Source organism: Vombatus ursinus, unplaced genomic scaffold (assembly GCF_900497805.2).
Source record: "Vombatus ursinus unplaced genomic scaffold, bare-nosed wombat genome assembly UNPS02014171.1, whole genome shotgun sequence".
NCBI classification, from domain to species: domain Eukaryota; kingdom Metazoa; phylum Chordata; class Mammalia; order Diprotodontia; family Vombatidae; genus Vombatus; species Vombatus ursinus.
The window spans coordinates 4206056-4231998 of record NW_020953949.1 but is presented as its reverse complement, the minus strand read 5'-3'; the positions used below and the strand labels follow the sequence as shown (position 1 = coordinate 4231998).

General features: G+C 36.6%; 1 protein-coding gene across 2 annotated transcripts in view; it reads right to left on the bottom strand.

Moving 5' to 3' along the window:
- Positions 1 to 12257: 12257 nt before the first annotated feature.
- Positions 12258 to 25943, bottom strand: part of ADCY9 (adenylate cyclase 9) — a 178112-nt gene continuing 164426 nt past the window's right edge. For both annotated transcript variants that reach the window (XM_027859742.1, XM_027859744.1), the window contains exon 10: positions 12258 to 15722. In XM_027859742.1, the coding sequence (XP_027715543.1) occupies positions 14531 to 15722 (1192 nt within the window). In that variant the 3' untranslated portion in view covers positions 12258 to 14530. The remainder of the gene's footprint in view (positions 15723 to 25943) is intronic.

Genomic DNA, 25943 nt, shown 5'->3' with positions numbered 1-25943 from the left:
GGGCATCATAGCATTCCAATTTTTAAAAAACGCTTAGACACTTGTTAATGTGGTAAATGGCAGAAATTGGCAATCCTCTCTGGGACCACTGTTGGTATTGCTTTTGTTCCTGAGCTCTTAGAGTTTTCCCCAAGGATGAAAGGGGGGGCACAGATAGTCTTAATAAAATAATAAAGTAGATCCAGCTCCCCACACTCCCTTCCCTCCCCAGGCAGTTTTAAATTAGATGGGAACAATGAGGAGGTATTTTTCTTTTTAATTTTGCTTCTTAAATTAACATAATCTCTTCTTTGTAGAGACCATATCTCTGATCATTCTCAGCTTTTATCATCTTTCTTCTGATTAAATAATGCACCACCTTGTGATTGGCTGGGATATACAATCCCTTTATAGGAAATAGCAGGATAGAATGAGAGTGAGTCCTTCTTTTTCCAGCATCTCTGTGCTCTAAAGGCCCTCACATCTTGGTTGATCTCTGAGACAGGGTCAGCCTCTGACTGATAGTATAGCTTTGGCAATAGCCATCACGCACAGGCCTAAAACCAAAGCCTGTTACCTTTTTAAGATTCCCTAACTTAGACATCAGCAAGCCAACCTGCTCCCTAGAACAGCTAGTCTGGGCTTTCTGTACCCTCTCCCTTAGCTATGAGTTCTTTTCTAGAGTTGTCTTGAGAGTGTGGTCTTTGAGAACCCTCAACACTATTTTATTAAGCATTCCTCCTTTGTTACTCAACTTAATAAATGCCAATCTCATCTCTAATTATAGGGAGAGGGGGCTGACAACTTGTAAGCTTACATAGGCAAGAAATACAAACCTCAATATCCTTCTGGAGTATCTTGCTTTAGAGAAAACTTCCTCATCAATGACAATTTTCTTTACCTTGGCGGGGAGAGGTGAGGCAGCCATATCTTATGGAATAGATATGTTTTTGAAAAGTTGTATGTAACTGGAATTTTTGTCAATATTATACGACTTAAAATGGACAAAGGTAGTTTGTTATTCAAAGGAATCCTATAATTACCTTGTACGATGCAGAATCATCTAATCTATCTTTGGCATAGGCCCAGATTTTCATTTGTTAGGTTTGCTTTTAAGGCAAACCCATAAACAGTTTACCATTCAGAAAACCATGCTACTGTTCAAGACTAACAGGCTAAGAAGCTGGAAATGCACAGTGAAACAGTATGCTCAAGAACAGAGGAAACTGGTTATACTAGAGATTCATCTTTTTAGTTAAGGATTTTGTAGGGGAGCAGGTGGGGGATGGGTGTTGATCTATCTCCAGTTTCCATTTTCAGAAAGACTCTTGAGCCTTTGGCTGTGTGGAGGCCAAGGGTTTGTTGGCAGAAAAACAAGAGCAAAATTAGTTTGCGTCCTTAGTCTGTGGCTGTCTGCCAACATTTTCTTCAAATGAAACATTCTTATTTCCATTATGGAAGTATTTGTCAGGTCTATTAAAATGAAAGGGTAGCAGAAACAAAAATGACATTTGCTGGGCTGAAAGTGCTACTCCTAAAACTTGACTGGAAAACAGAAATACACACACACACACATACATATATATTGTATATATGTGTGACACACACACACACACATAGTTTTCAAAGAGGAGAGAAAGCCTCCTTTATGGTTACTTTTAAACTAAAATTTGACATGGCTTTGTATTTTTACATCCCTGTGTTTCAATGTACATATGTGTTTATTTGCATATAGTATGTTGCATATATATATATATATATTTATATTCAGAACCACTGAAACCTACTACTCAGAAACATATGTTGGACAGATGGATATTACATTCACAAGACAATTAAGAATTCTAGTGGATTTCATTTGCATCTAATTTTTATATTTCCATAAACTTGGAAGCTGTGAAATTAAAATTATTGCCTGACACAACAGCACAACAAAAGTGCCAAACTTAATCTCCCCCAAATCTTGATGGTTAACAAATCATAAACTAAAATCAACACCATGAAGAAAAATAAAATAACAGTGTCTGCAAGGTGTTTACATACAAACCTCTTTGGCAATTTGAATCACAAGCTTTCCTACTTTTTAATCTTACCTATTCATATGAATGCCTACCTAAAAATGATTATTTAATGACCCCTTCCTATCATCAAAATCTGGCTAAGAAAAATTTTTTAGTTCCGGATGGTTGAAATGAAAGGGTAAAGTCTAGTTCATTCACAAGCACAGTATGTTTATATCATACTTCTTGTACAAATCTACACACCTATTACTTAATACTGTAACTGCATTTTAATAAGGATTAAAACGCTTGAAATCACATTCAAGAGGTAAAGAAATACACAAACAGCCAGTGTAGGAGACCATGATCCAACCAAACTTGGAAGACAGTTGTCTAGTTATGACATTTCTAAAGCTTGTTTACTTCATTTTCAGCAAAGTCTTTGAACCGAGAAAATCTGAAGTAACTTAGGTTAGAATCCAGGCCATTGCACATTCAAGTCCAATGTCTGGTGAACTTGGCTGTGAATATATGGTTACTTACCTCTCCTGGATCTGCATTGTTTCAATAGATCCACTGGCAAAATTAAATTCATTCTTCTTGTTTTAAAAAAGCCCAAACGAAAATACATGTTAGATTACTTCTCTGTGTGTGAAGATCAGTGCTGAATAAAATCCAGACAAGCTGGAGAACTTTGTTGCTCCAGCAGAGTCAATTCACCACGGATATGTGCAGCAACCCAGCTTTAAAAATTTTCTTGATGACAGATTAGCTCCATCTTCCCCTTTGTGCCAGGGAACAAGGCTGTTTAGGAGAAAAGGGCCTCTCTGTTCCCTTCTATGTCGGCTTCTTTGCCTGGGCTCCTGCCTGGGAAAGGGAAAACTGAACTGCATGTTTCTAGGTGCCACATTCCTAGCTGTGCGCACATTTTGTATGCGCAGGGTGAGCTTCCCAAACCAGCAAAGGTGAGATGACACTGTGCTCCAGAGAATTAATTCCAGGTTGGTATTTCTTGTGCCCTTCAGCGCTTCTTTCTCCCTTTTGTAACTAACTAACCCAATCTGGATCTTCTTTAGATCATATGCATAAGAGCTGTGCAATAGAGTGACCCCTCCTCCTAAACTCCCCCAACCTTCTCTATCAGATTGTAATTTTAAGCAAGGTCAGATCTGATACACTTAAAGGTTCTTCCATTTCCATTTGTGAAGTTAGGTATTATTAATGATAACAAGGGCTATGAACCTATGCACCAATGTTCCATTAATAAAGGATCTAATCCGAGTTTTGTAGTTAACTTTGTTTTTTGGTAAATCATCTGTATTTAGCACAATTTTCATTTGAAGTTATGCCAAATTAAAAAAAAAAACCAACAACAAATTTCATGTTAATTACACTGTATTTTAAATTATTTTCCCAGCTTTTCTACAGCTATAGTGTGAAATTTTCTTCAATACAGTCAAACATTATAGTATACAATTGGTTACAAGGTCTGTAGTAATGAGTCAAAGATCATGGTGTGTTTATTCTATATACAGATATAGCTTAATATTTCACAGATACAACTTCTTAGCTTTGGTTGTTGACAAAGCATAAATATTTCTTTTTGTTTGTTTGTCTTTTTACAGTTAGGCTCCTAAATAGCCTCCTCCTCCCCCAGGTGAAGTGAAGTTTCAACATTTCCCATCAGCAGTGTTTTCTGACCTTCAGCTACGGGGATGAGAGGGTGAGAAAGAGTGATAAAAGGATTTGCTGGGAATGAGAAAAGACCATTAACTACAATTTCTAGAAAATGGGATTTTCTTTTTAAAAAAGACAACTATCATTGCTTTTGAAATTGAAAGGTTCTTCGTAATCCACAGATGACTTTTTTTTTTTTTTTTTTTGCTATTTCTTTCTGCATTTCATGACCAGCAACGGTTGTCTTCATGGCTAGAGTCTCTGGCATATATGATATCAGTTTCAGTACATAACATATAGCCAGTTGGCAAATCAAACAAACGCATGAACGAGAGCAACACATCCCCACCGAAGACTCTCTAAGTGCACAACTTTAGAGAAACATAAAACAGTATAAATTTCAAGACATTCCAATGTATTATGCCAGATTGCAGTGAAATGATGCTTTTATGATGTATCTCATCTCATACACGTCATGACTCAGCGCATCATATGGAACACACAAAAAGAATCACAAAATTACCTTTGGTATGAATATAACTGCATCTGAATTGATAAAATATAGATTCAATTGCCATTCAGCCTCACACCCCAGAAGCACATAACCATAAAGAAACCAGGGTTTGAATAGTAACAAATTTTTAATACATTTAGGGAATGTTAAATCCTAAAGTGACATTGGGTTTATCTTAAGAGAGATGCGTAAAGTAGTTAAGGCTCTGGTTTTTCACTTATTACTTATTCATGTATTTCTTATTACTGCTTAAGTTGAATATAATAACTTTAAGAGGATATTACAAGAGGCCCTGCTCTTCATACACAGTAACATGGCTTTATATGATTGGAATTGAGGATTCTAGGGGATCTAAGCTTGTCAAAAAAGCAGCTGTGAAACAGCCTCTTGTCACCTGTGGCTTAATTGCAATCTCTGGATGGTTTCTTGTGTAGTAGACAATTTTAAGGGGTTGGACTTCCTCAGCTTCAAGAACCCACAACAACTCTCCAGCGGGAAAATGCATTCTTGGGTGGTATTGTTTGGTTCTAAACAAGACCAGAGAATCCATTCTGGTCTGCAGCTAACTGACACAGGGTAGACATAGGTAGAGAGGTTTGGTTCTGTGCCTGGTTCACTCTCAGGAGTCAGTTGCAGCTAAACAGACTTGGGAATTACTGTCTACTAAGGACCAGGTGGGGTTTATGGGGAACTTCAGGGTTGTAGGTTTTCCAGCTTTGTCTTTGTCTCAACTTCAATCCCCACATAGGGACCAGAAGTTTGTGAAATGATATAGAGGGGGATTTGGAGTGTAGGTTGGGCAAAGTGCAACAAATCATGGTGCTCATTGAGCAAACACAAAAGACTGCAGACAGGGGTTGGCAGTCCTTGATTACTGTGGTATGATTGCTTTCCTATACTTCACTTAGAAGCATAATAAGGAAGAGGTCACTTTCAACAAATGAAATAGTGCAGGTTTCTGAATGTACAAGTTGGCATTATTAGGGCCCTTATAATACACAGGAAGTTTGCATTGTTGCAATAGGGAGTATTGCTGTAGATTTTGGCAAAGTAGGGTATGTCTACACGCAAAGAAAAAAATTGCTAGTTTAGAACTAAAGAAAAGTGTAATGATTTCTCATAAATTTCCAAGATAATAATAACTGGAACCTGAACAGCTAATTTCCTATCATTTGTTAGGTTCTCTTCCATGGTTTGAAACTGCTATGATTTCATAAACAAAAAGGTTTTAAAAGGTATCTTAAAATGAGAAAAAAAAAGATTATAAAGCATTCATTGTTGTCTGTACAGGGAAAAGGAATTAAAGTATCTGAGAAATTATCTGTATTTAATACTCCTGCCTTTTAAGGCACAAACATGTTCACAGGTTTTTTTGAGACCTTTCCTTGCTTTTTTGCTGTTGTTGATAATGTATGCTCACTACTTCATTAAATTTTAAAGGCCAGATACATTTAGATAATTTTAGAAAATTTCCAAAGAGCCAAAAAAAAAATGCTAAGAGGAAAAGAAGAAAAAGTAACTTCAATAGTCCATTTGTTGTTTGAATGATGTCCTTCAAAAAAAATGTAAAATCAGAGGCAAAACCTTCAAGTGGAAAATTGTATTTTACCTCATTTGCTGAACTCATTTTTATTCCCACAACTTTAAATGCATCATGTCTCCATCTACTACCATTTGGATTCTCAGTTATTGCCCTGGGAAGAATGGAGGCCCAGAAATTAGATGGATAGTTTACTTGGCAAATAGTTGTTTCATGCTACAAATATAAGCAGCCTGGTATAATGGGAAGAGCTTGAGGTGGTGACTCAATGGGCAATCCTGACCAAATCATTTAACTTCTAAACCTGTTTTCTAATTTGTTAACTGAGTGAATATCTGCTCCCTAAATACTTCACAGACTTATCAGAGAAAATAAAAGTGTTTTTAGTTCCTTGAGAAAAAGTACTCTACAAATATAAGACTATCGTATGCACAGGCATATTTTTATGAATTGTCTGTTTATAGGATATAAAAAGTTTCTTGATGTCAAAGGAACATTCTGTCTCTCATAGAGGGGCACAGAATCTCAGATCTGGAAAAGATCCCACAGACTTTCTAGCCCAACTCATACCTAATAGCAAGTAATACTATAACTTCTCTAGTAAGTGGTCATCCAGCTCCTGCTTAAAGACCTCCAGTGATATGTAATACCTTCCCCTGAGGCAGCTCCTTCCATTTCTAGATGGCTCTATTTGTTAGGAAGCAAGCCAAAATTTGTCCGTCTGCAGTTTCTATCCATTGTTCCCAGCTCTGCCCCTGGAGTGCCAGGTAGAACAAGCCTACTCCTGTTTTCATATGAAAACCCGTCAAATAATTGAAGGTAGCTATCACGTTTCACTGTATACCCCACAAGTCTTCTCTAGCTTAAACATCCTTACATCACTGTGCGACATGTTCTTTTAGGTCCTTTCATTACCCTGGTAAGCCCTCTTCAGGACAAATTACAGCTTGTCCATCTGGTATGCAGAGCCAAACACAATACTCCACATAACCAGAATGGAGAATGGAGTTATCACTACTTAACATAGCCTGATGTCACATGAGATACTCCCCCTCCCCCATTATGTTACACTTCTGAATTATAATAGGCTTGAAGTTCACTAAAATCCCAATATCATTTACACATAATCTTTTTTTTCAGGCACATCTCCCCCATCTTGAATTTGGGCTGTTGAGGTCTTGAATTTAAGTACAGAACTTAAGACTTACCCCCATTAAATGTCATCTTATTAGATTAGGGCCATTATTATAGCCTGCTGAGATTTCTTCAGATCCTGAACCAATCATGTAACATGTTAGCTATTCCTCCAAGCTCTATATAATTCCACAAACTTGATGAACATTCCATTCATGATTTCACAGAAATCATTGTTTAAAAAGTTGAATAAAATAAGACCCAGAACAGAGTCCTGGGATACCCTACAAGAGAACGTGAAAGTTGGTTGACAATTCTTTAATTAGCACTCTTTGGTTCCAGTCATTTAACCAGTTCTGAATCCAACTAATTGCACCATTGTCCAGATCACACCTTTCCATCTTGCCTATAAGAATATCCTGAGGACTCTGCCAAATGTCTTGCTGAAATCCAAGTCAGCAATGTATGTCACTGTTGGTATGAATATTTCCTTGGGTATGGGGTGTGTATATGTGTGTAATTTTATTTTGCTGATCACAGTAGAGTATTTAGGGTAGGACTCACAGAGGACAAGTGGAAGGGCACAATAGGAAGTCAGAACTCTATTAAGCACACAGGGTCTATGCTCTAGTATTAGGCATGTCTTGTGAAAGTTAAAAAGGCCTAGTACTACAAGAGTCAAATTTGAGAGGTTTGGCTGCAAGATTGGGAAGAATATGTATATGAAGTAGTGACAAATGAGTTGTGTTGAAGAAGGCATGGCATTGGTTGGCATGGTTTAGTTTTGCCCCCAGTATAACTTCTCTGAGATTTGAGATAGTATTCTCCTACCTTACTTACTTTTCCTTGAATACTACTCGCTGTTCATATTTTCCTACACTACTTTTTTTTTAAGAGTTGTATAAACATGTCATATCTGTCCCTTTAGAAAATACTACTTTCTCTCTTAGCCTATATGACAATTTTTTCTTTGGCAATCAAGTGATTGGGACATTATGGACATGGGATGAAAAAGAGAATGCTGCTGAATAATTTGTGGGAACCACATTTACTACACATAGTTACAATTATCTTGAAGTTTTCCACATGATTGATTATAGATCCCAAAAGGAACATTTTAAAAAGTAAATCACAGATTCCCAAAACAAACTAATGACATAACATATCAAGATGTTGTGAACCCAAACTGCTAATAGGAGTATGTTAAAATCCTATTGCGGGTACTCAAACATTGCTGGAAATCAGGACATACCTCTGTAGGCAAAGCAGAGACCTCTGTCATCTAACCATAGCATTGCAGAGAAAGGAGATGGGCCCCTTGCCAGAAGGAAGGTTTTTCCTGAAAGATTCTCATCGTGAAGAAAATCCATCTAGTTCACAGATCATACATTGCACCTTTTCAAGTGAGACTCGCTTTTAAATAAAGCTATGGCTTATGGGTAAAACTGTGAAATATGCTCTTTTATTAGCCTGGACATCAGTTTTGGTGGCACTGGTTCCATTAAATATCCTTTATCTACTGCTATTTTGCCATACAATAAATCCTGCAAGACTAACCACAGGTTTTTGAAAAAAAAAATGATCTCAAAGCCACTATTAGATGATATGGTAGACATTAGGGCACTGTCGAAAAAGTTAATAAGTTGACACTTTTCACTTAGTAAGAACAGAAAATTCTGCATTTTCTTCAGTAGACAGCAAGATCCTTTAACAGTAAATACATTTAAAGTATGGTTTCTAGTCTACCTGTTTCACAATAAACTCAGGTCTCTTTACTAAATTAAGTATCCTGAATACAAAGAATAGCCATGTCACTTGACTCCATCTTTCACCTACTGGAAAAACTTTGATTAATTTCCTACTATGTGCTTAGAGTAAATATTGCCAAACTGTAAGTTTGCTGGGTAGCTCTTTAAGCATTTAGATAATTGAGATAAAAAGTACAAAAATCTAATTTTAAGCAAAAGAAAAAAACTATACATTATTCCTACTTTACGTCATGATTCACATTTAATCTAGTTTATACTAGAAGAGCAGCAATAATTAGAATTTTCCCAAAATTATGATTTGGGGTAGACCATATTTACTATTCCTTCAAAGGAATTAAAAGTCAATAACAAAGTTTTTGAAATATGTTAGAAGCAAATAATTTTACACAAGAAAATTTTTATAGATGGAGACCTTTTGGGGGACTTAAACTTTAATACACATATGTGTATATGTGTGTGTATGTGTATGTTTTTCTTAATTACTATTTTTTTCCTCTAGTCAATTTGCTTTTCCTAGTCTTTTGGCTCTATATTCCAAGTGGGGTCAATTCAATTAAACAAAGATTTATTAAGCGCCTATTATGTATAAGGCAGTGTGCTAGGTCCTGGGATACAAGAATAGTTTTTTTTTTCCAGTAGGGGAAAAAGCATCAACATGGAGTTTAAAAAAAACCCAAAAACTTCAGGTAAATGAGGAAGGAATAATGAATGAGGTCTACCCCAAATCAGTGGCTACCTCTCTAGATCTATGAGATTTTCTAAGAGTTCTTGGAGTTCTTTTTTTGGGCAACAGGCCCGTAAACCAGAATGTGAGTAAGAGAAAAAGCTTACTGACATCCTCTGCAATAAATCTTTAAAAGGCCTAACTGAAAAGATTCTTAGGGAGACCTAACAGAAGATGCCATTTCTGTCATTATCAATAAATCAATAGATGCTGAGTGTTCAAAGGATGATCAGTTGGATGCCTTCTCTCTCAATCAAATTATTAAGTCCCTGAGGGCCTATGACCCTGTTTCCACTCAATAGTTCTCTCAACAAGCATCTAAATGCTCTTTTCACACATTGGGGTTTCCTTAAGTGTTTGCTGACTCACCAGAGAAAGGCCTATGGAAATACCACAGAGCAATTCACAAGGGGGCGCTATACGATTCCTGGCTATATTTGGCTGTAAGTTTCTCTATAGTGTGACTGCATGTGAATGAAATCATCCTTGGACTACATGGGCTCAACTCTTAACTCTGCTACTGACTAGTTGTGTGACTGTGGGTAACTTACTGAACCTTTCTGGAGTCTTAGTTTCTTAAACTGTAAAATGAAGACAATAATATTTGTATGACCTACCTCAAAGGATTGCTGTGAACTCCTTGTAAACTTTAGGGCATTAGTTAAACGTGAACCACTGTTACCATTTGGGTAGGGGGAGGAGCTAGGAATAATAGTGAAATGCCACAGGTATTATTTTCTTGTGTAACATGATTATAAAGTACTATTATTCTTAAAGATATGTTTAGAAATAAAACATCCCTTGGCCAATGCCAACCAAAGTAAGTATGCCTGTTAAAAGCAAAACAAAACAAAACAAAAAACTGTCTGACACACAAACCTTTTTTTATCTTCTTTACAAAATACTTTTTAAGTATTGAGGGGGAAAATTGGCCTGTTATTTCAGCCACAGAGAGCAGAAAGCGCAAGAATATTGTCTTAATACCTACCACAGCACCAGTCACTTCAAGGAAGACATGCCAAATGCTGAATATTTAGATTTAAGTGTATTTTGAATGTATGGTTCTTCAGTGGATGAAACTGGAGATGATAAGAATGAATTTTAAAAAATACACATGTAAGAGTAAAAGACAAAACAGAATTTGCTTCTGTTGGCTGCAATGCAGATTCAAGGCGCAGAGTAACTTTGGAAACATTTGATGTTTCTTTGACATTCTTACCTCAAAAATCTATAATGCACACAAGGAAGTATTTTTAGGAAAAAGTAAATATCATGGCCAATGTATAATGTGTAATGTGTGAAACACACATGGCTTTTGGTTTTCCAAGTCCTGTTGAGGCATGCAATTCAAGATATAACTTCTAAAGCCAATCAAGTCACCACAGGTGCTCTGGATTTAATCTTTGAAAATATTTGATTTATTCAGGGATTTTTATAAATGTATTTCAATTGTAAAGGAAAAAAAATCTAGTTTCTAAATAGAAAGAAATGTTGTACTTATTCTATGAAAAACTCATTAAGATACTTAGAACAGGAAGGTTAGCATAGTGGAAAGAACACTTGGACTGGGAATCAGGAAACCTGCCTTCAAAGTCCCACTCTGCCATGTGACTACTAACCATGTGATCTTTGGCAAGTCACTCCCTCTGTCCTGTGCCTCAGCTGCCTTCTTTGTAAAAGGAGATGGTTGAATTAAGTGCTCTCTGATATCCTTTCTTGCTTTGATTCTACACCTTATCTGACTTAGGGCAAAGAAGAAAATAGTTATCAAATGCAATCATAAGCAACTGTTGGTACATATTCAGAAGCTATTGCTTCTGATACTAGACTCATAAGGCATAATCATAACCACACCAAAGAACAATCCAATGAAGGAATAGCTACTAGCACTTCGGTTCAAAGTTTGGAAGCATGCTCACCTACAGGAACCATTTGCTCAATGGGATTGCCAATAGAATTAGATTCTGTGGTGACATAATGAGGTAAGTAAGCTATGGTTTCCGGTTCTGTGCAAGAGAACAGTGACTTAGGGACGTGGAAAAGTTGCCCAGACTAGCTATTTAAGTAGGCTCAGAATAACTTTTCTGGAAGACATAGTTATAAACTTTAGGCTAAACCATCCTTTCAGATCACCAGGTGCCAATGAACCCTTCTTTTCTGTTTGTAGGTTACTAGTTTCATGAATGATAATTTTTAAAAGTTTGTAAAAATAATACTAGCTGACATTTACATAGTCTTTTAGTTTTGTGAAGTACTTTTATATATATTGTCCCATTGGAGTCTCATCACAGTCCCATTAGATAGGTACTATTGGTATCATTTATTCTCATTTTACGGATGAGTAAACTGAAAGAAACTTAGAAAACTCATGTGACTCACTCATGGTTACACAGCTAACGTCAGAGGCGGGACGCAGACCTCATTCTCTCCTTACTCTCAGTCTAACACTCTCTCCATTACACCTGGTTTCTTTGTGAAGAAGGAAACATGTTTGAAAACAGATCAGCAAACACAAAGATAAATAACTTACTAGAGTATATTATGATGATTCAAGCAGCTACAGTGGGTAGAACTTAAGCTAACCAACCATTTTAGCTACTAGTTACTGCAGAGACTTTAGATTCTAAGGAATGAAGGAGAAGAGGAGATTAAAATGTTCACTCTCTTTAATACTGAGAGAATAAAATACTCTCAAGAGGAGAATATTTCCACAAAGAAGAAAAACTTCACTTAGTATGAGAGGTGATGTAATATGATGGACAGAGTGCTGGACTTTGAGTTGGGTGACCTGGGTTTGAATCCTACCTTAAATCCTATGTAACAACCATGGGCAGGTCATTTAATTTCCCTGATCCTTAGTTTCCTCACCTGTAAAACAGGGATAATAAAACTAATACCACCTATTACACAGGGTGGTTGTAAGGAAAATCTTATATAAATCTGAGTTATTATTAGTATTATTATTATTGGTCTGGACCTGTGATTCCATCCATGTAGGGATTGTGGAAGCTCCCCCTACCAAAGTAGATCAGCAATTCATCAATAAATTATAGTCTTTTATTATTATTATTTCTTAAGAAATAAAAATAAATTCTGCATTTTTTGGGAAGAATACATTCTTTACAGGCAAGAGGTATTTGAACAACTACACTTCCTTCAAATAGTGGAAGACCAATAAATTGACAGGTAAAACCTGAAGGAAAATATTACTGTTATTGATAATGGTGTTATCGCCCTACAAAACAAACATTATGGATATAAAACTGTACTAGTGGGTACCCATCTTTGTATTCTTTATGATTAAACCTGAGCTGTGAGTTAGATGATCATAGTCAACATTTCACTCAGTGGCGAACAACATTATGAGAACCGAGGATCTGGTAAGGGCAGCTGTAATAGTATTTGAATGGAGTGACATGTTGATGGTAAATCATATATGGAATCTTAAATATAGAAGTAGCTTTCTCAAATTATTTTATGAACTATATTTTAGTATTGCCTCAGAAATATTAACAGCAATTAGAGAAACTATAATCTGAGTTCAGTTCTTAAGGAACTTTGAATTCAAGGTGCAGTAAAACAATTAAATGTGACTGTGTAAGGAGATTTCCCATATTTTCTTAGGCTGATCAACTCAACTTTGTACAAATTATTTCATTTTATGGTATAGTGGAAGAACTCTTTAGATTTAAAACAGGTAAGAGCTAGCTTAAAGGAACACATTTCGCTGCTTCCCCTCCCTGCCCCCTCATAGGTCATCTAGTCTGAAATAATAAAGAAAAGAAGAAATGATTCAAATTTGCCTAAACAAAGAGAGTACTAATATTGGTGACCAGTTCCTGTGCTTCTTAGCTCATGATGAAAGCTCTTTCTATATACATCCTTAAATGGAACGGAGAAAGCATTTTGATCTCAATACCTGTGGTGAGTGAAGAGGGCAAGCAGAAAGCCAGCAGAATGCCAGAGTGCAACAATGTACCACAACACAAAGCCTAAGGGCACTGGGCAAGAGTAGCGTTCCATACAAAATGGGAAGCTGGGATTTTCAGATTCAACATGCATTTGATGACTTGGAATCTACACCTGCTTTGATGTAAATACTGCTCAACGTCCTCACAGTGGTTGGTAGCTAAGTGGCTGAAATACTAACGGACATCTGATTATTGTTATATTATATTCTTTGCAAGCAAAATCTATTTCCCTCTATCAAGACCCCTATCCCCAAATCCATTTCCAACCCAATCACATTTACTGAAAATAAATAAATAAATAAATGCAACCCTAAGACATTTATTTTAAGTTCTTCTCTTAGACACACTTCAAAGATACTAACTTTGAACTTGAAAATCCCTTAAGAGTAGGGATTCACTACAGTGAAAATGGCTTCTCTGATACTGGATAGCCCAGACTGAAGATGCTTTGTTATCTATTTGCACTTTGAAGGTTGCCCTGAAAGCAGATGAAGTCTGAAAACCACTGTATAAGCAAAGTGGCACATCCAATACACACAGTGGCATATGTGTGTTTTCAAAGCATTTGCAAAAGAGGATGGAATCACCACAGCTACATTACAGGCTTTATCTAAAGGACAAGCCACTGTGGAATCAATGCCTTTCCCAGCTCACTACACATTATTCTCTTTCCTTTAACGTCCCTTCTCAGTACATTATTGGCACTTTTATATCAATTTCATAAATGCAAGTGTTTTTACATAGAAAGGTCAGATGATGATTGTAAAACATTATTATATATACACAAAGAAATAAACAAATCTCAAAGAGTTGTATTAGCCAAAAAAAGTGTCTTGTGAGAAACAACAATAAAAATGATATCTTAACCACAGCTTTTGTTTTAAAATGCAATTGATACCCAAAGCCATGATTTCACCAATGGCCTCTGTACCTAGACTTCAAGGCCATGGAATATACCTGAAGGCACTTATTATCCTCCACACTGCTGAAAGATAATTACAGAAAGAGGTGGGAAGCTTCTCAAGGAGGGGAAGTGAGGGGAAAGGGATGGATGAAAATGAACCCTGAACATCCATGATCCACACAGAAGTCAGGGTTTGAATGATAACATAACACCTAGGCACTGGAAATGTGTCTCTTGAAAAGAAAAACAGCCAAATTGTAAATATTATTGTGTTTCTATGGATAGAGCACCTCATGCAGCTAGCTCTTTGTGGCTGCATCATACACTCTTTGAAATATTTAGCTTGGTTAGCTCATTGGCTTCTTCAACTCCCCCTTCCCCACAGTCACTCTTTTCTATGGCTTTGCCAAATCTACACCTTTCTTCTGCTTTTACTGGATCTTTCCGAGGCTTCTTGGAAGATAGGTGAACATCCTTAGCCTGTGTATTACTATCAGAACCATAAGATGTCTTGTCAGAATTGTGAACAGAAGGCACCAAGTTGGCAATCTCATCTGTTGGAGACCGTCCAATGCTGCCATCTACTTGAACTCGAATGTCTGGTGATATAGATAACTGGTGATGTGGCACAATCCCACTGTCCATGCATTTTGGATAAAGGTAGGTTTTCATTTGACCTTTTCCCTTCACATTTACTGTCCCCCTGTAGTCAAATTCATATCCCATCTTGTTCAAGATATGGTAGCTCTCTTCACTCACCTGTATGCGGCACTCAACTCCAGTAGTATCCATCCTGCTGGCAATATTCACTGTATCTCCCCAAATATCATACAGTAACTTTGTGGTGCCAATAACCCCTGCAGTGAGGGGTCCATGGTTAAAGCCAATTCTAAGTTTAAAGTTAAACCAGAGCATGTTGTTGTTGAAGTCATCCACAACTTGCATCATTTCTTTGGCAAATTCAAAAAGGGTTCGTAAATGTTCATGTGGATGGTTGCTGTCTTGACACTGGGAGGTGTTCAGACCTGAGGCTGCCATATATGTGGCCCCAATGGTTTTAATCTTCTCAATGTTGTTATAATCTGGTTTGCTCAGCAATTCATCAAAATCCCCAATCAGTTCATTTAGGACTCGGTAGCACTCCTTGCCTCCTTCATAGTTCTCTTCATAAAATTCACTGAAGTTGACAATGCTGGCAAAGATTACCCCTCCACTATCATGGTTTTTAGAGTAGCTCTGGGAAACCTTCAGTTGCTCTGCCACATGATAAGGAATAATGTTTCTTAGCAGCCAGTCAGCCTGGTCTCTCATACTCTGGATTTTGGTACGGTGAAGATCAGCCTCCACACTTCCATGATAGTGAAGCCTGTAACTGACTTCAAACTCTCGATTCAGGAACCAGACCAATAAAAGCAGGAGAAAGCAAACGAGTATCACCTCCTGGCCAATGAGGTCTGCTGGTTTTTTGCTAAAATTTGGCATTGAAATGTTGCATGGATTCTTCCTGGAACTAGAAAGCAAGGAGAAGAAAGAAAAATATACAATCAGAAATATGTTTAATATTAAAGCTGCTAATCAAAATTTCAAAGGATAGGAACACAACAGTTAATAGACATATAGAAAGGACTAGCCCTTCAAATATCTGCTGAATTCCAAATTTTTGTGACCAGATCTTTTATATCTCTTGTATAGAAAAGTACCAGTGAGGAGATTCCCTCCACCAACGCAGATTAGCACTTATTCTATAATTTCTAGTCTTAACTGCCCATGGCACAGCCTTCAGCTAAAGATTCAGTTCAGGTTTACTCTTCTAGCTAAAAGATCTAAGAACAATTTGAGATTAAATTTTTATAACTGATTACTTCAATTTGACAATTAACATATGAAGTGCTTCCTATGTGGTAGACCTGGGGATGAAAAGGGAAAAACATAAAAGTCCCCTTCCCTGGGGGAGCTTATACTCCACTGGTGGGATACAGTGTGTACACAGATACATAAATACTCTTCCCATTTACACTGTCTATCTCTTGCACGTACATAGTTATTTGCACGTTATATTCGCCATTAGAATGTGAGCTCGCTGAGGGCATGTTTTTCCCTTTCTTTGAATTTCCACAGCTTAGTATGATGCCTGGTACACAGTAACCACTGGATAAATGTTTGTTGAACTAATACGAGCTGCAGGGGCTATTAACAATGAGAAGAGTGAGTAAGTCTTCAGATCACATGATCACAGACTTAGAGTTGGAAGGGACCTCAGACATCATCTATTCCAACTCTTTCATCTCATATATGAGAAAGCAGACGTTCAGAAAAGCCAAAGTCATACAAGTAGTAAGTAGTAGAGCTAAGATTCAAAACCAGATCCTTTGAATGACCAACAGGCAAGAGTCCTTGAGCTGAGTGTTAAAGGCAGATTATCATCATCATCATCATCATCATCATCATCACTACTATCATCATCACCACCACTATCATCATCACCACCACTATCATCATCACCACCACCACCACCACCACCACTACTACTACTACTCCTACTACTGCTACTACTACTCCTACTCCTACTATTGCTACTACAACTACTACTTGCTTTTTTATAGCACTTTAAGGTTTGCAAAGCAATATACACGTTATTTTGTCTGATAGGGATTTGGGGAACACAGATGAAGAAGGAGTTTATTTAAGACACGGGGGGACAATTTGTGTAGATGGAAGTAGAAGACTGAATGCCAAGTATGGGAAACAGCCAGTTTTAGAGTTTGGTTAGAATATTTAATACATGAAAGGTAATGTCAAATGTAAAGTAGGTCTGAAATGACAGGCTGGATCTCAATTGTGAAAAATCTTAAAAGCAAGGTTGAGAGATTTGCATTTTTACCTAGCAGCAGTAGGCAACCACTGAAAGTTTTTTGAGTATGGACTGACACGTGCCTTAGGATGATTATTTTGGCAGCTATGTCGCAAATGTTATGGGGAGGGGAAAACTGGAGCAAGGACATCCATTGCAAGCTTCCTGCAACTATCAAGACAAAGTCCAACTCTGATTCTCACTGTGGTATGGAGGTAACCTTGAGTATATATTCTAATAGGTCTTACCTGTGAAACATTCATGCAAAAATTTTTTTAATCCTAAACTAATTCTGTCTAACAGAAATTATCAGAAACAGTTTTCATTTTGTACTTCTATGAACTGTTTTTCAAAGTATGCTGACATAGCTGCCTAACTGTCCTGGTGAATGAAGATCTGTAATTGGTAAAATTCTAAACTTTTGTAAAATATAAATTTTATATCAATTTACATGTATGTGAATATATGAGAAAAAACATAAGAAAATAATAACAACAAGCATGTAACACAAAACAAAAAATTTCTATGATTGTGAAATTAAGTGATGAGGTCAACCAACATAATGGGCTAAGGAGTGTTCCAGAGGCAGGTCCTTACATTTATAAATGCTTTACAAATTAATTTTCAGTTAACTATAAAATTTGGTTCAAAAAGTCAAAAGACAGAATAAATTGTATAATGGGAATTCTTGCAAATGCAGTGGACATTGAGAAAGAGATTGGCAAGTTTGAAACTCAAAAATTATACCTCTTGACAAAGAAATTAATGTAGCTTTTTCCAAACGGGGATTCAGTGGATATAAAGAGACATGCCATTAGAAATTTTGAAGGTGTGCAGGAGGTGGGAAGAAGAGAGAGGTAGGACTTCTTGGGAACTAAAGCAAATCTACATTGGTGATCAGATGGAATATATGAGAAGCACTAAGTTGTCCTCATCTTGCCTCAGGAATGATCAATGTCTATATTTTGCTGTTCTGTCTTTCTTACAGTGCAACTCATTTGATTATTATTAATTAATTATTGCCAGCAGATAATTAATAAAAGGAATCAGTGGCACTCTCGAATTCCAAAGACAGATCATAGTGGCTTCTTGATGCTTATCTGCCCTCAGAAGAGTAGGTGTTCCAGATAGGTGGCAATCAACTCTGCTCTTGGTTAACAATTAATGAGAAGAATGAATATTATAATGAGAAGTGGGTCTATTCTAATGAGGGGCTGAGGAATATAACTTTATGTCACTTTTATTCCCATGCCATGCCCAGCCCCTGTGAATTCTAGACAAAGGATCTACCCTTCCACCCAAGCCTGAGTAGAAGACAATGGGCTTCCCCACTTGGGTGGAGTCTGAAAAAGATTGAGGAGAAAGTTAATTTAATCTCATTATCAGTGATGTTCTTCAGATGCTGACTTGACCAGTAGAGAATGAGGAAATAGGAGGGGAAAAAGCCTTGGATCTCCCCAATAAGTGGCTATCCAATAATCATTTCTCTCAGGGACTTGCTAAGGGTCACACAGCTAGTAAGTGTCTGAGGCCACATTTAAACTCAGGTCTTCCTGACTCCATACACATAATTATGATCCCCCTCACTTCTTGTGCCTAACACATATGTCACACTTTCTTTGTACTGTATCTCCTTTTCCCTCTTTTGCTCTTAAATTTCCACAATCCTCACATGGTGGGTTCAATATCCTAAGAAGTTGCACCACTCAAGACAGACTTGTTTTTCCTTAAAAAGTATTGAAACTGTCCTTGAAATGTAACTGGGAACTAAAGGTTCCAGTTAGTGATGGAGTTTTGTGTCCTTAAAATAGAAGCCAGAGCAATCATCACCTGGTCCTGCCAGACTTTTGGCTCACATACCAGCAGCAATGCCAACACCAACATGGACAAGTTGTAGTCACCTGTATCAATGCTGTATCCTAACTGAAGAGTCACTTTTCTTTGCTTCGAATATCCTTCCCCTGTTATGGCTAGGTAAATCTCTTCTGGTTAACTGTTAGATATTCTATGGATGATTAATTTCATTCTGGTCTTAGACCTAAGGTACAAGACTGGCCTGAGTCTGGGCTGGTCTGTTACATACCATTTATTCTAGAACTATTAAACTTTCTGGATTTCATCCTTCCACTCAGCATCTATGGGTTCCATCAATATAGTTCCAGTCCCAAATTGTTCCATAACCAAATTGGCTTGGAAAATTTTGACATAATATGTAAATTAAGAAAAATTAGAGGCACATGAAGTTGACAAGTATCTTCCTTATAGGTGCATGTGGACTAGGGGACTACAGAGAGTTCTACAGCAAGATAGACTAATCTTCCCTTACCTATTTTGCCAATGTCTTTTCATTAATATGACACTGAACACTGAATTTTAAGGACCATAAGCCAGAGAATAGCCATAAAATGTATTTGCTTTAAATTACAAAAAAACCCAAAAAACCTTTATGTTTAGTACCTTAACACCTTTATGACCTTTCCAAGATTTGAGAGAGAAAATCTAGAAAAGAAGAAAACAAATTAGTTCTTAGTCCTAAGTCCTGATATTTAGGTGATGGGGTATCCAAATGAGCTTGCTCACAATTTCTCCAAAGTAAAACTATTAACAAAATACTCCAGCCTGGCATACTATTCAGAAATAGCTCTGTAGGACCTTCCTCAATGAAGGCAATAAAAACAAGGTTCTTAAAACACTATCAGGGATTTCCAGCAAGATGGCTGAATGAGAAGTTGTGGCAAAGCTTAGCTTACTTTCATTACCGGTGCTCCAATATCAAGAAATGTACGAAGTAAAGTAAGAGAAACAACAATAACAACAAAAAGAAATGGACACAATTTATCACAAAAGAAACCAGAAAAATTAGCAAAGAGACTAAAAAAAAATGAGTGAACAACATTGTAATACAATGAATATGTATTATGGAATAAAAGAAAGAAAAGCAAAACCACTAGAAGAGAGAGAAAATACAGCCACCGTAACAACTAGACCTCCTGAAATGATTATGAGATAACATCAAGAAACTTCAGAGTGGTTTAGAATCTCAATAAAGGAATTAAAGGAAGAAGAAAGGAAAATAAATATGGAAATCAGAGGTCTCAAGAATTCAAAAAGCCAATGAGAGAATAAACTGTATAATGGGAATTCTTACAAATGCAGTGGATGTTGAGAAAGACATTGGCAAGTTTGAAATTCAAATATACATAGAGAGAGCATATCAGAACAAAAATTTTAAAAAGCAAAATTTGAAGAACATTTCAAGCTTCTACAAGCCAAAGCAAATGAACTTGAGATGGAATATGGTAAAACAAAACAAAATAAAACAAAACAAAACCCTGAGAATTATTGGTCTTGCAAAAGAACATGAGAAAACCAAAAGCCTGAATACCATACTCTAGGAAATCATAAACTGTCCAAAAGGGATTAGAACCAGAGGACAAAATCCAGATCTATAGAATCCAGAGCATACCAGAAGAGTTCAATTCACCCAAAAACAGTATAGCATTGATACAATGTCTTAAGGTTTGCAGAGTGCTTTACGTATGTTAACTAATTTGATTCTCACAACAACCAAGAGGAAAGTGCTATCATCCCTATTTTATCAGTGAGAAAAATAAGGCCAAGAGAGGTTAAGTGACTTGTGACTGGTCACAAAGCTAGGGGGCAATCTAAGGCCAGATTTGAAGTTAGGCTACCTTGACCTGAAGCCTAGCACACTATCCACTGAGCCACCTAGCTACCATCTATGTAGGTGCTAAGTCATAGATTTCAACTTTACACAAAAAAATCTTGCAAGCACCCAGGAAGAGGCCCTTCACAGGGAAAAGATTAAAAGTGCATAAAACTACCAATTATGAGAAATGAAAAAAAGTTGAAATGATTTTCTAAAAAGCAAATTAATTTGCAGCCCCTGAAATAATATGTTGTAGAAAGTTAAGTAGGAAGACAAATCAATGATAAAAGATAGATTTTAACTAGCGAGAAAGAATTTGAATCATTCTGACTGAAGATAACAGAGGTCAGTGGAGCATTTGACATACAAATTCTAAATTCAACAAAAGAAACTTAAGAAAGGTAATAGGTCTATAGACCATGAAAATGCCCATCAGATATATCAATATTTATATGCTATGAGGAGACAAATCCATTATCTATCAGAAATAATGTTTAAATGCTATGAGGAGACAAATCTGTTATCTAACCCTCACCTGTTTTGGGGATTACTGTGAGAAAAAAAGAGAACCATTATGATTAAACTCATTAAGGGAGATTTTTAAAAGTGCTCTAGTGGAGGGATAGAGGAAGGAGGAGGAAGAATAATTGAATTAATATTTCTTGAAATGGAGCATCACAAGTAAAAATTGTTCATACAATAAAAATGAGGAGATAGTAAGGGAAGTGAAGGAGATGATTCCTGAACCATATTTATCTAGGATTAGCAAAGAGATAAAGTTATTTGCCTTTTAGAAATTGTACCTTCCCTGAGGGTCATTGGTAACTGTCAGTTTTCCATCAGCAGCTCTACTTGGTTTCAACTCCAGGGAGTATCATGCCTTACCCAGGATAAGCTCATCATCTGAAATCTCATCACCATGCTGAATGACTCAGTTTTTGATACGCAGCGGTTTCTCAACTTTCTCAGTTGCCTCTCCCCTTTGATTAGACAGCTAGAAGGTAGAACAAGACACTCTTCCCCAAACCTTCCTTTATAAGGGGCTCTGAATTTTCTGAACTTTCCAGGTAACTCTGTTTTACATCAGCAGCTCAATAAATTGGTTTGGATGCCATGAAACAATATGTGTCCTCACCGAGTACCCCCTGGCAGCTTCTCTCCTCCTTTCCAGCTTCCTTTTGTAAGTTACTATGTTCATTAGATTGTAAGCTCCTTAATGGCAGAGACTATCTTTCTTTTTCTTATTTGTATCCCAGCACTTAGCACAGTGCCTGGTACATAGTAGGTGCTTAATAAATGTTTATCGAATTGAACTGGAAAAAATAAGAGAATATTTGTGGAGTGAAGCCTATGAAGGAGAAATAGGAAATATCCTAGAGCAGAAAAAGAGTTGGGAATTTGGAGAAATTAATAAGATCATATATTTGAAAGAGATGGTCTAATCCCCTCATTTTTTTTTTAATTGTGGGGGGTGGGAATAAGGTCTATATGGGTGGAGTGGCTTGCTTCAGGGCTTGCAGGTGGTGACTGGCAGAAGCTGAATTAAGCCTCAATCTTCAGATTCCAGATCTAGGGCTCCTTCTACCACACCAGATCACCTGCTCTTTACTACTCAACTAGGATTCCTCCTTCATAAATTGATATTTAAATGAGGCTTCAAAGGCAACGGTCTCCCCCAAAAGAGGCAGTTAGGAGGAAAAAGTGGGGATTCATTTCCTTGGTCTGGGTAACAGAAGGAAAAATAAATCTCATTGTAAGAACAAAAATAATTAATGTACAGGTCAAGCCTATGAAGCAGTGAGGGAGGTATGTCAGAGTCTAGATCATCCTAGAAAAGGATCCTTAATAGAGAAAAGGACAAGATAAATTAATGCTTCTTTAGGGGCATGGCAGATAAGAGTCATTTAAACAAAGATGTGAGGTGATGGGAGGGGTAGAATGTTTTCGTCCTCCTGTTCAAATCTGGGTTTAGCTCACTGCTCAAGCACAGTGTCTGCACAAGTATAAGTACTAATGGACCAGTTTTATGGGTTGTCTGTCCAAGTGAACAAAGGCATTTTTCATCTACCTGGTTTCTTTGGTTGATGAGTTAAACCAAACTCTTTTTGCATAATTATGGATTTCACTTAGGATGTTGTACAGTGTTCTAGGCCTCAATGCAATCAGCATGATGTCATCCACAATAAGAATAACTGGAGTGTGTCACCATTTATGTGGAATCTCCTTTCAATTTAGATTCTTTTTTTAATAATTTATTTTTAGTTTTCAACATTCTCTTCCATAAGATTGAGTTTTAATTTTCTCCCCGACCCTGTCCTTCCCTCTCCCCAAGATGATGTGCAATCTGATATACGCTCTACTTATACTTTCATATTAAACATATTTTCACATTAGTCATGACATAAAGAAGAATTAGAATTAATGGCAGGAACCATGAGAAAGAAGAAACAAAACAAAACAACAAAAGAAAAGGAGAGAAAATAGTATGTTTCCATCTGTATTCAGACTCCTAAGTTCTTTGTCTGGATGTGGATAGCATTTTCCATCTTCAGTCTTTTGGAGTTGTCTTAGATCCTTGCATTGCTGTGAAGAGCCAAGTCTATCAAAGCCAGTCATTACACAACATGGCTGTTATTGTGTACAATGTTCTCCTGATTCTGCTCATTTCACTATGCATCAGTTCATATATGTCTTTTCAGGTTTTTTTGAAGTCTGCCTCCTCATCATTTCTTATAGCACAATAGTATTCCATTATATTCATATACCACAACTTGTTCAGCCTTTCCTCAATTGATGGATATCCCCTCAATTTCCAATTCTCTGCCACCACAGAAAGAGCTGCTATAAATATTTTTATACATATGGGTCCTTTCCCCATTTTAATAATCTCTTTGGGATACAGACCTAGAAGTGGTATTACTGGGTTAAAGGGTATACACAATTTTATAGCCCTTTGGGCATAGTTCCAGAATGCTCTCCAGAATGGCTAGATCAGTTCACAACTCCACCAACAATGCATTAGTGTTCTATTTTTCCCACTTCTCCAAGGTTTATCATTTTCCTGTTTTGTCATGTTAGCCAATCTGATAGGTGTGATGTGGTACCTCAGAGTTGTTTTAAATCAATAGTAATTTAGAGCATTTTTTATATGATTATAGATAGCTTTAGTTTCTTCCTCTGAAAACAGCCTGTTCATATCCTTTGACCATTTATCAATTGGGAAGTTACTTGCATTCTTATAAATTCAACTCAGCTCTCATATATTTGAGAAATGGGACCTTTATCAGAAACACTGGCTGTAAAAATTGTTTCCCACCTTCCTGCTTTCCTTCTAATCTTGGTTGTATTGGTTTTGTTTGTGCAAAAACTTTTTAATTTAATGTAATCAAAACTATCCATTTTGCATTTCATAATGTTCTCTGTCTCTTGTTTGGTCATAAATTCTTTCCTTCTCCATAGATCTGACAGATAAACTATTCCTTTGCTCTCCTAGTTTGCTTATAGTATCAGCCTTTATATCTAAATCATGTACCCATTTTGATTTTATTTTGGTATAAGTTGTAAGATGTTGATCTATACCTAGTTTCTGCCATACTATTTTCCAGTTTTCCCAAAAGTTTTTGTTAAATAGTGAGTTCTTATCCCAGAACCTGAAGTCTTTGGATTTATCAAATAGTAGATTGCTATAGTCATTGACTATTGTGTCTCGCATACCTAACCTGTTCCACTGATCCACCACTCTATTTCTTAGCCAGTACCAAGTACTTTTGATGATTGCTGCTTTACAATACAATTTAAGATCTGGTACAGCTAGGCCACCTTCCCTTGCATTTCTTTTAATTCCTACCCTTGATATTCTGGACCTTTTGTTCTTCAAGATGAATTTTGTTTTTGTTTTTTCTAGCTCAATTTAGATTCTTAATGGAATATCTTCCATCACGGTAGAGAACAGAGAAAACATGCATCTCTTTATTTCATACATTGTCTAACATAAGTAAGAAGAGGGTCATTAAAAAAAATACTTTGGTTGTTTAATTATTTAAGAAATCATATGATTTTGATAAGTGCATGGGATACATTTTGTTGGAGGACAGCCCTTCATGTGATGTTTTACTCTGTAGAATCAAATGCCTTTTTTTTTTTAAGTGAGGCAACTGGGGTTAAGTGACTTGCCCAAGGTCACACAGCTAGTACGTGTCAAATGTTTGGTCTGAGGCTGGATTTGAACTCAAGTCCTCCTGACTTCAGGGCCAGTGCTCTATCCACTGTGCCACCTAGGTGCCCCTTCAAATGCCTTTTTATAAGCAATAAAAAATATGCACTCTGAGATCTTATGTTTGCTATATCTTTCAGTCACACTTTAGCCAATTGTGTGACTGTTAACAATGCAGTCTCTTGTAGAGTCACTAATGAATACAGATACAAAGATTTTAGCAAAAACTGTAGCAATATACAAAAAAAATTACCCATAATGATCAAGTTGGACTTCTACTAGAGATATAAGAATGGCTTAACATATACTAAAAGCAAAAACATCCAAAACCACATAATTATCTCCCATAGATGCAGAAAAGTCTTTGACAATGCACAACACTCATTTCTGTTAAAAAAAAAAAAACAACCAACAACAACCTTAAAAGTATATATATGAAGGGACCTTTTTAATATCATAAAATATGGCTACCTAAACCAAAAACAGGCATCTTTTGCAATGCGGATATGGCAGAAATTTTCCCAGTAAATACAGGAGTAAAGCAAGATGCTCACTCTTCCTACTGTTATTTGATACAGTTCTGCCAATGCTAGAAACAGCAATAAGACAAGAGAAGGAAATTAAAAGCATAAAGATGGGTACAGAAGAGATAAAACTTATAAACTTATAAGAGATAAAACTTAAAAACCTTATAGAGTCCAAGAGAGAATAAGAAAAAGGGAAATCCCATTCCAAATGACTACAAAATACATGTTTGGGGATCAATCTATTAAAGCATACAAAAAAATTGTGGAGATTCAATTACAAATTGCTCTCTAAAGTTACAAAGAACAACCTAACTAGCTGGAGGAATATTCAGAGCATGGCTGGGCTGTGTCAATATAAAAACGATAAAACTATCAAAGTTAATTTATAGTTTTAATGCTATATCAATGGCTTTTGATTGATAAGTGGCCAAAGTATATGAACAAATAGGTCTCAGAGGAGAATTGCAAAC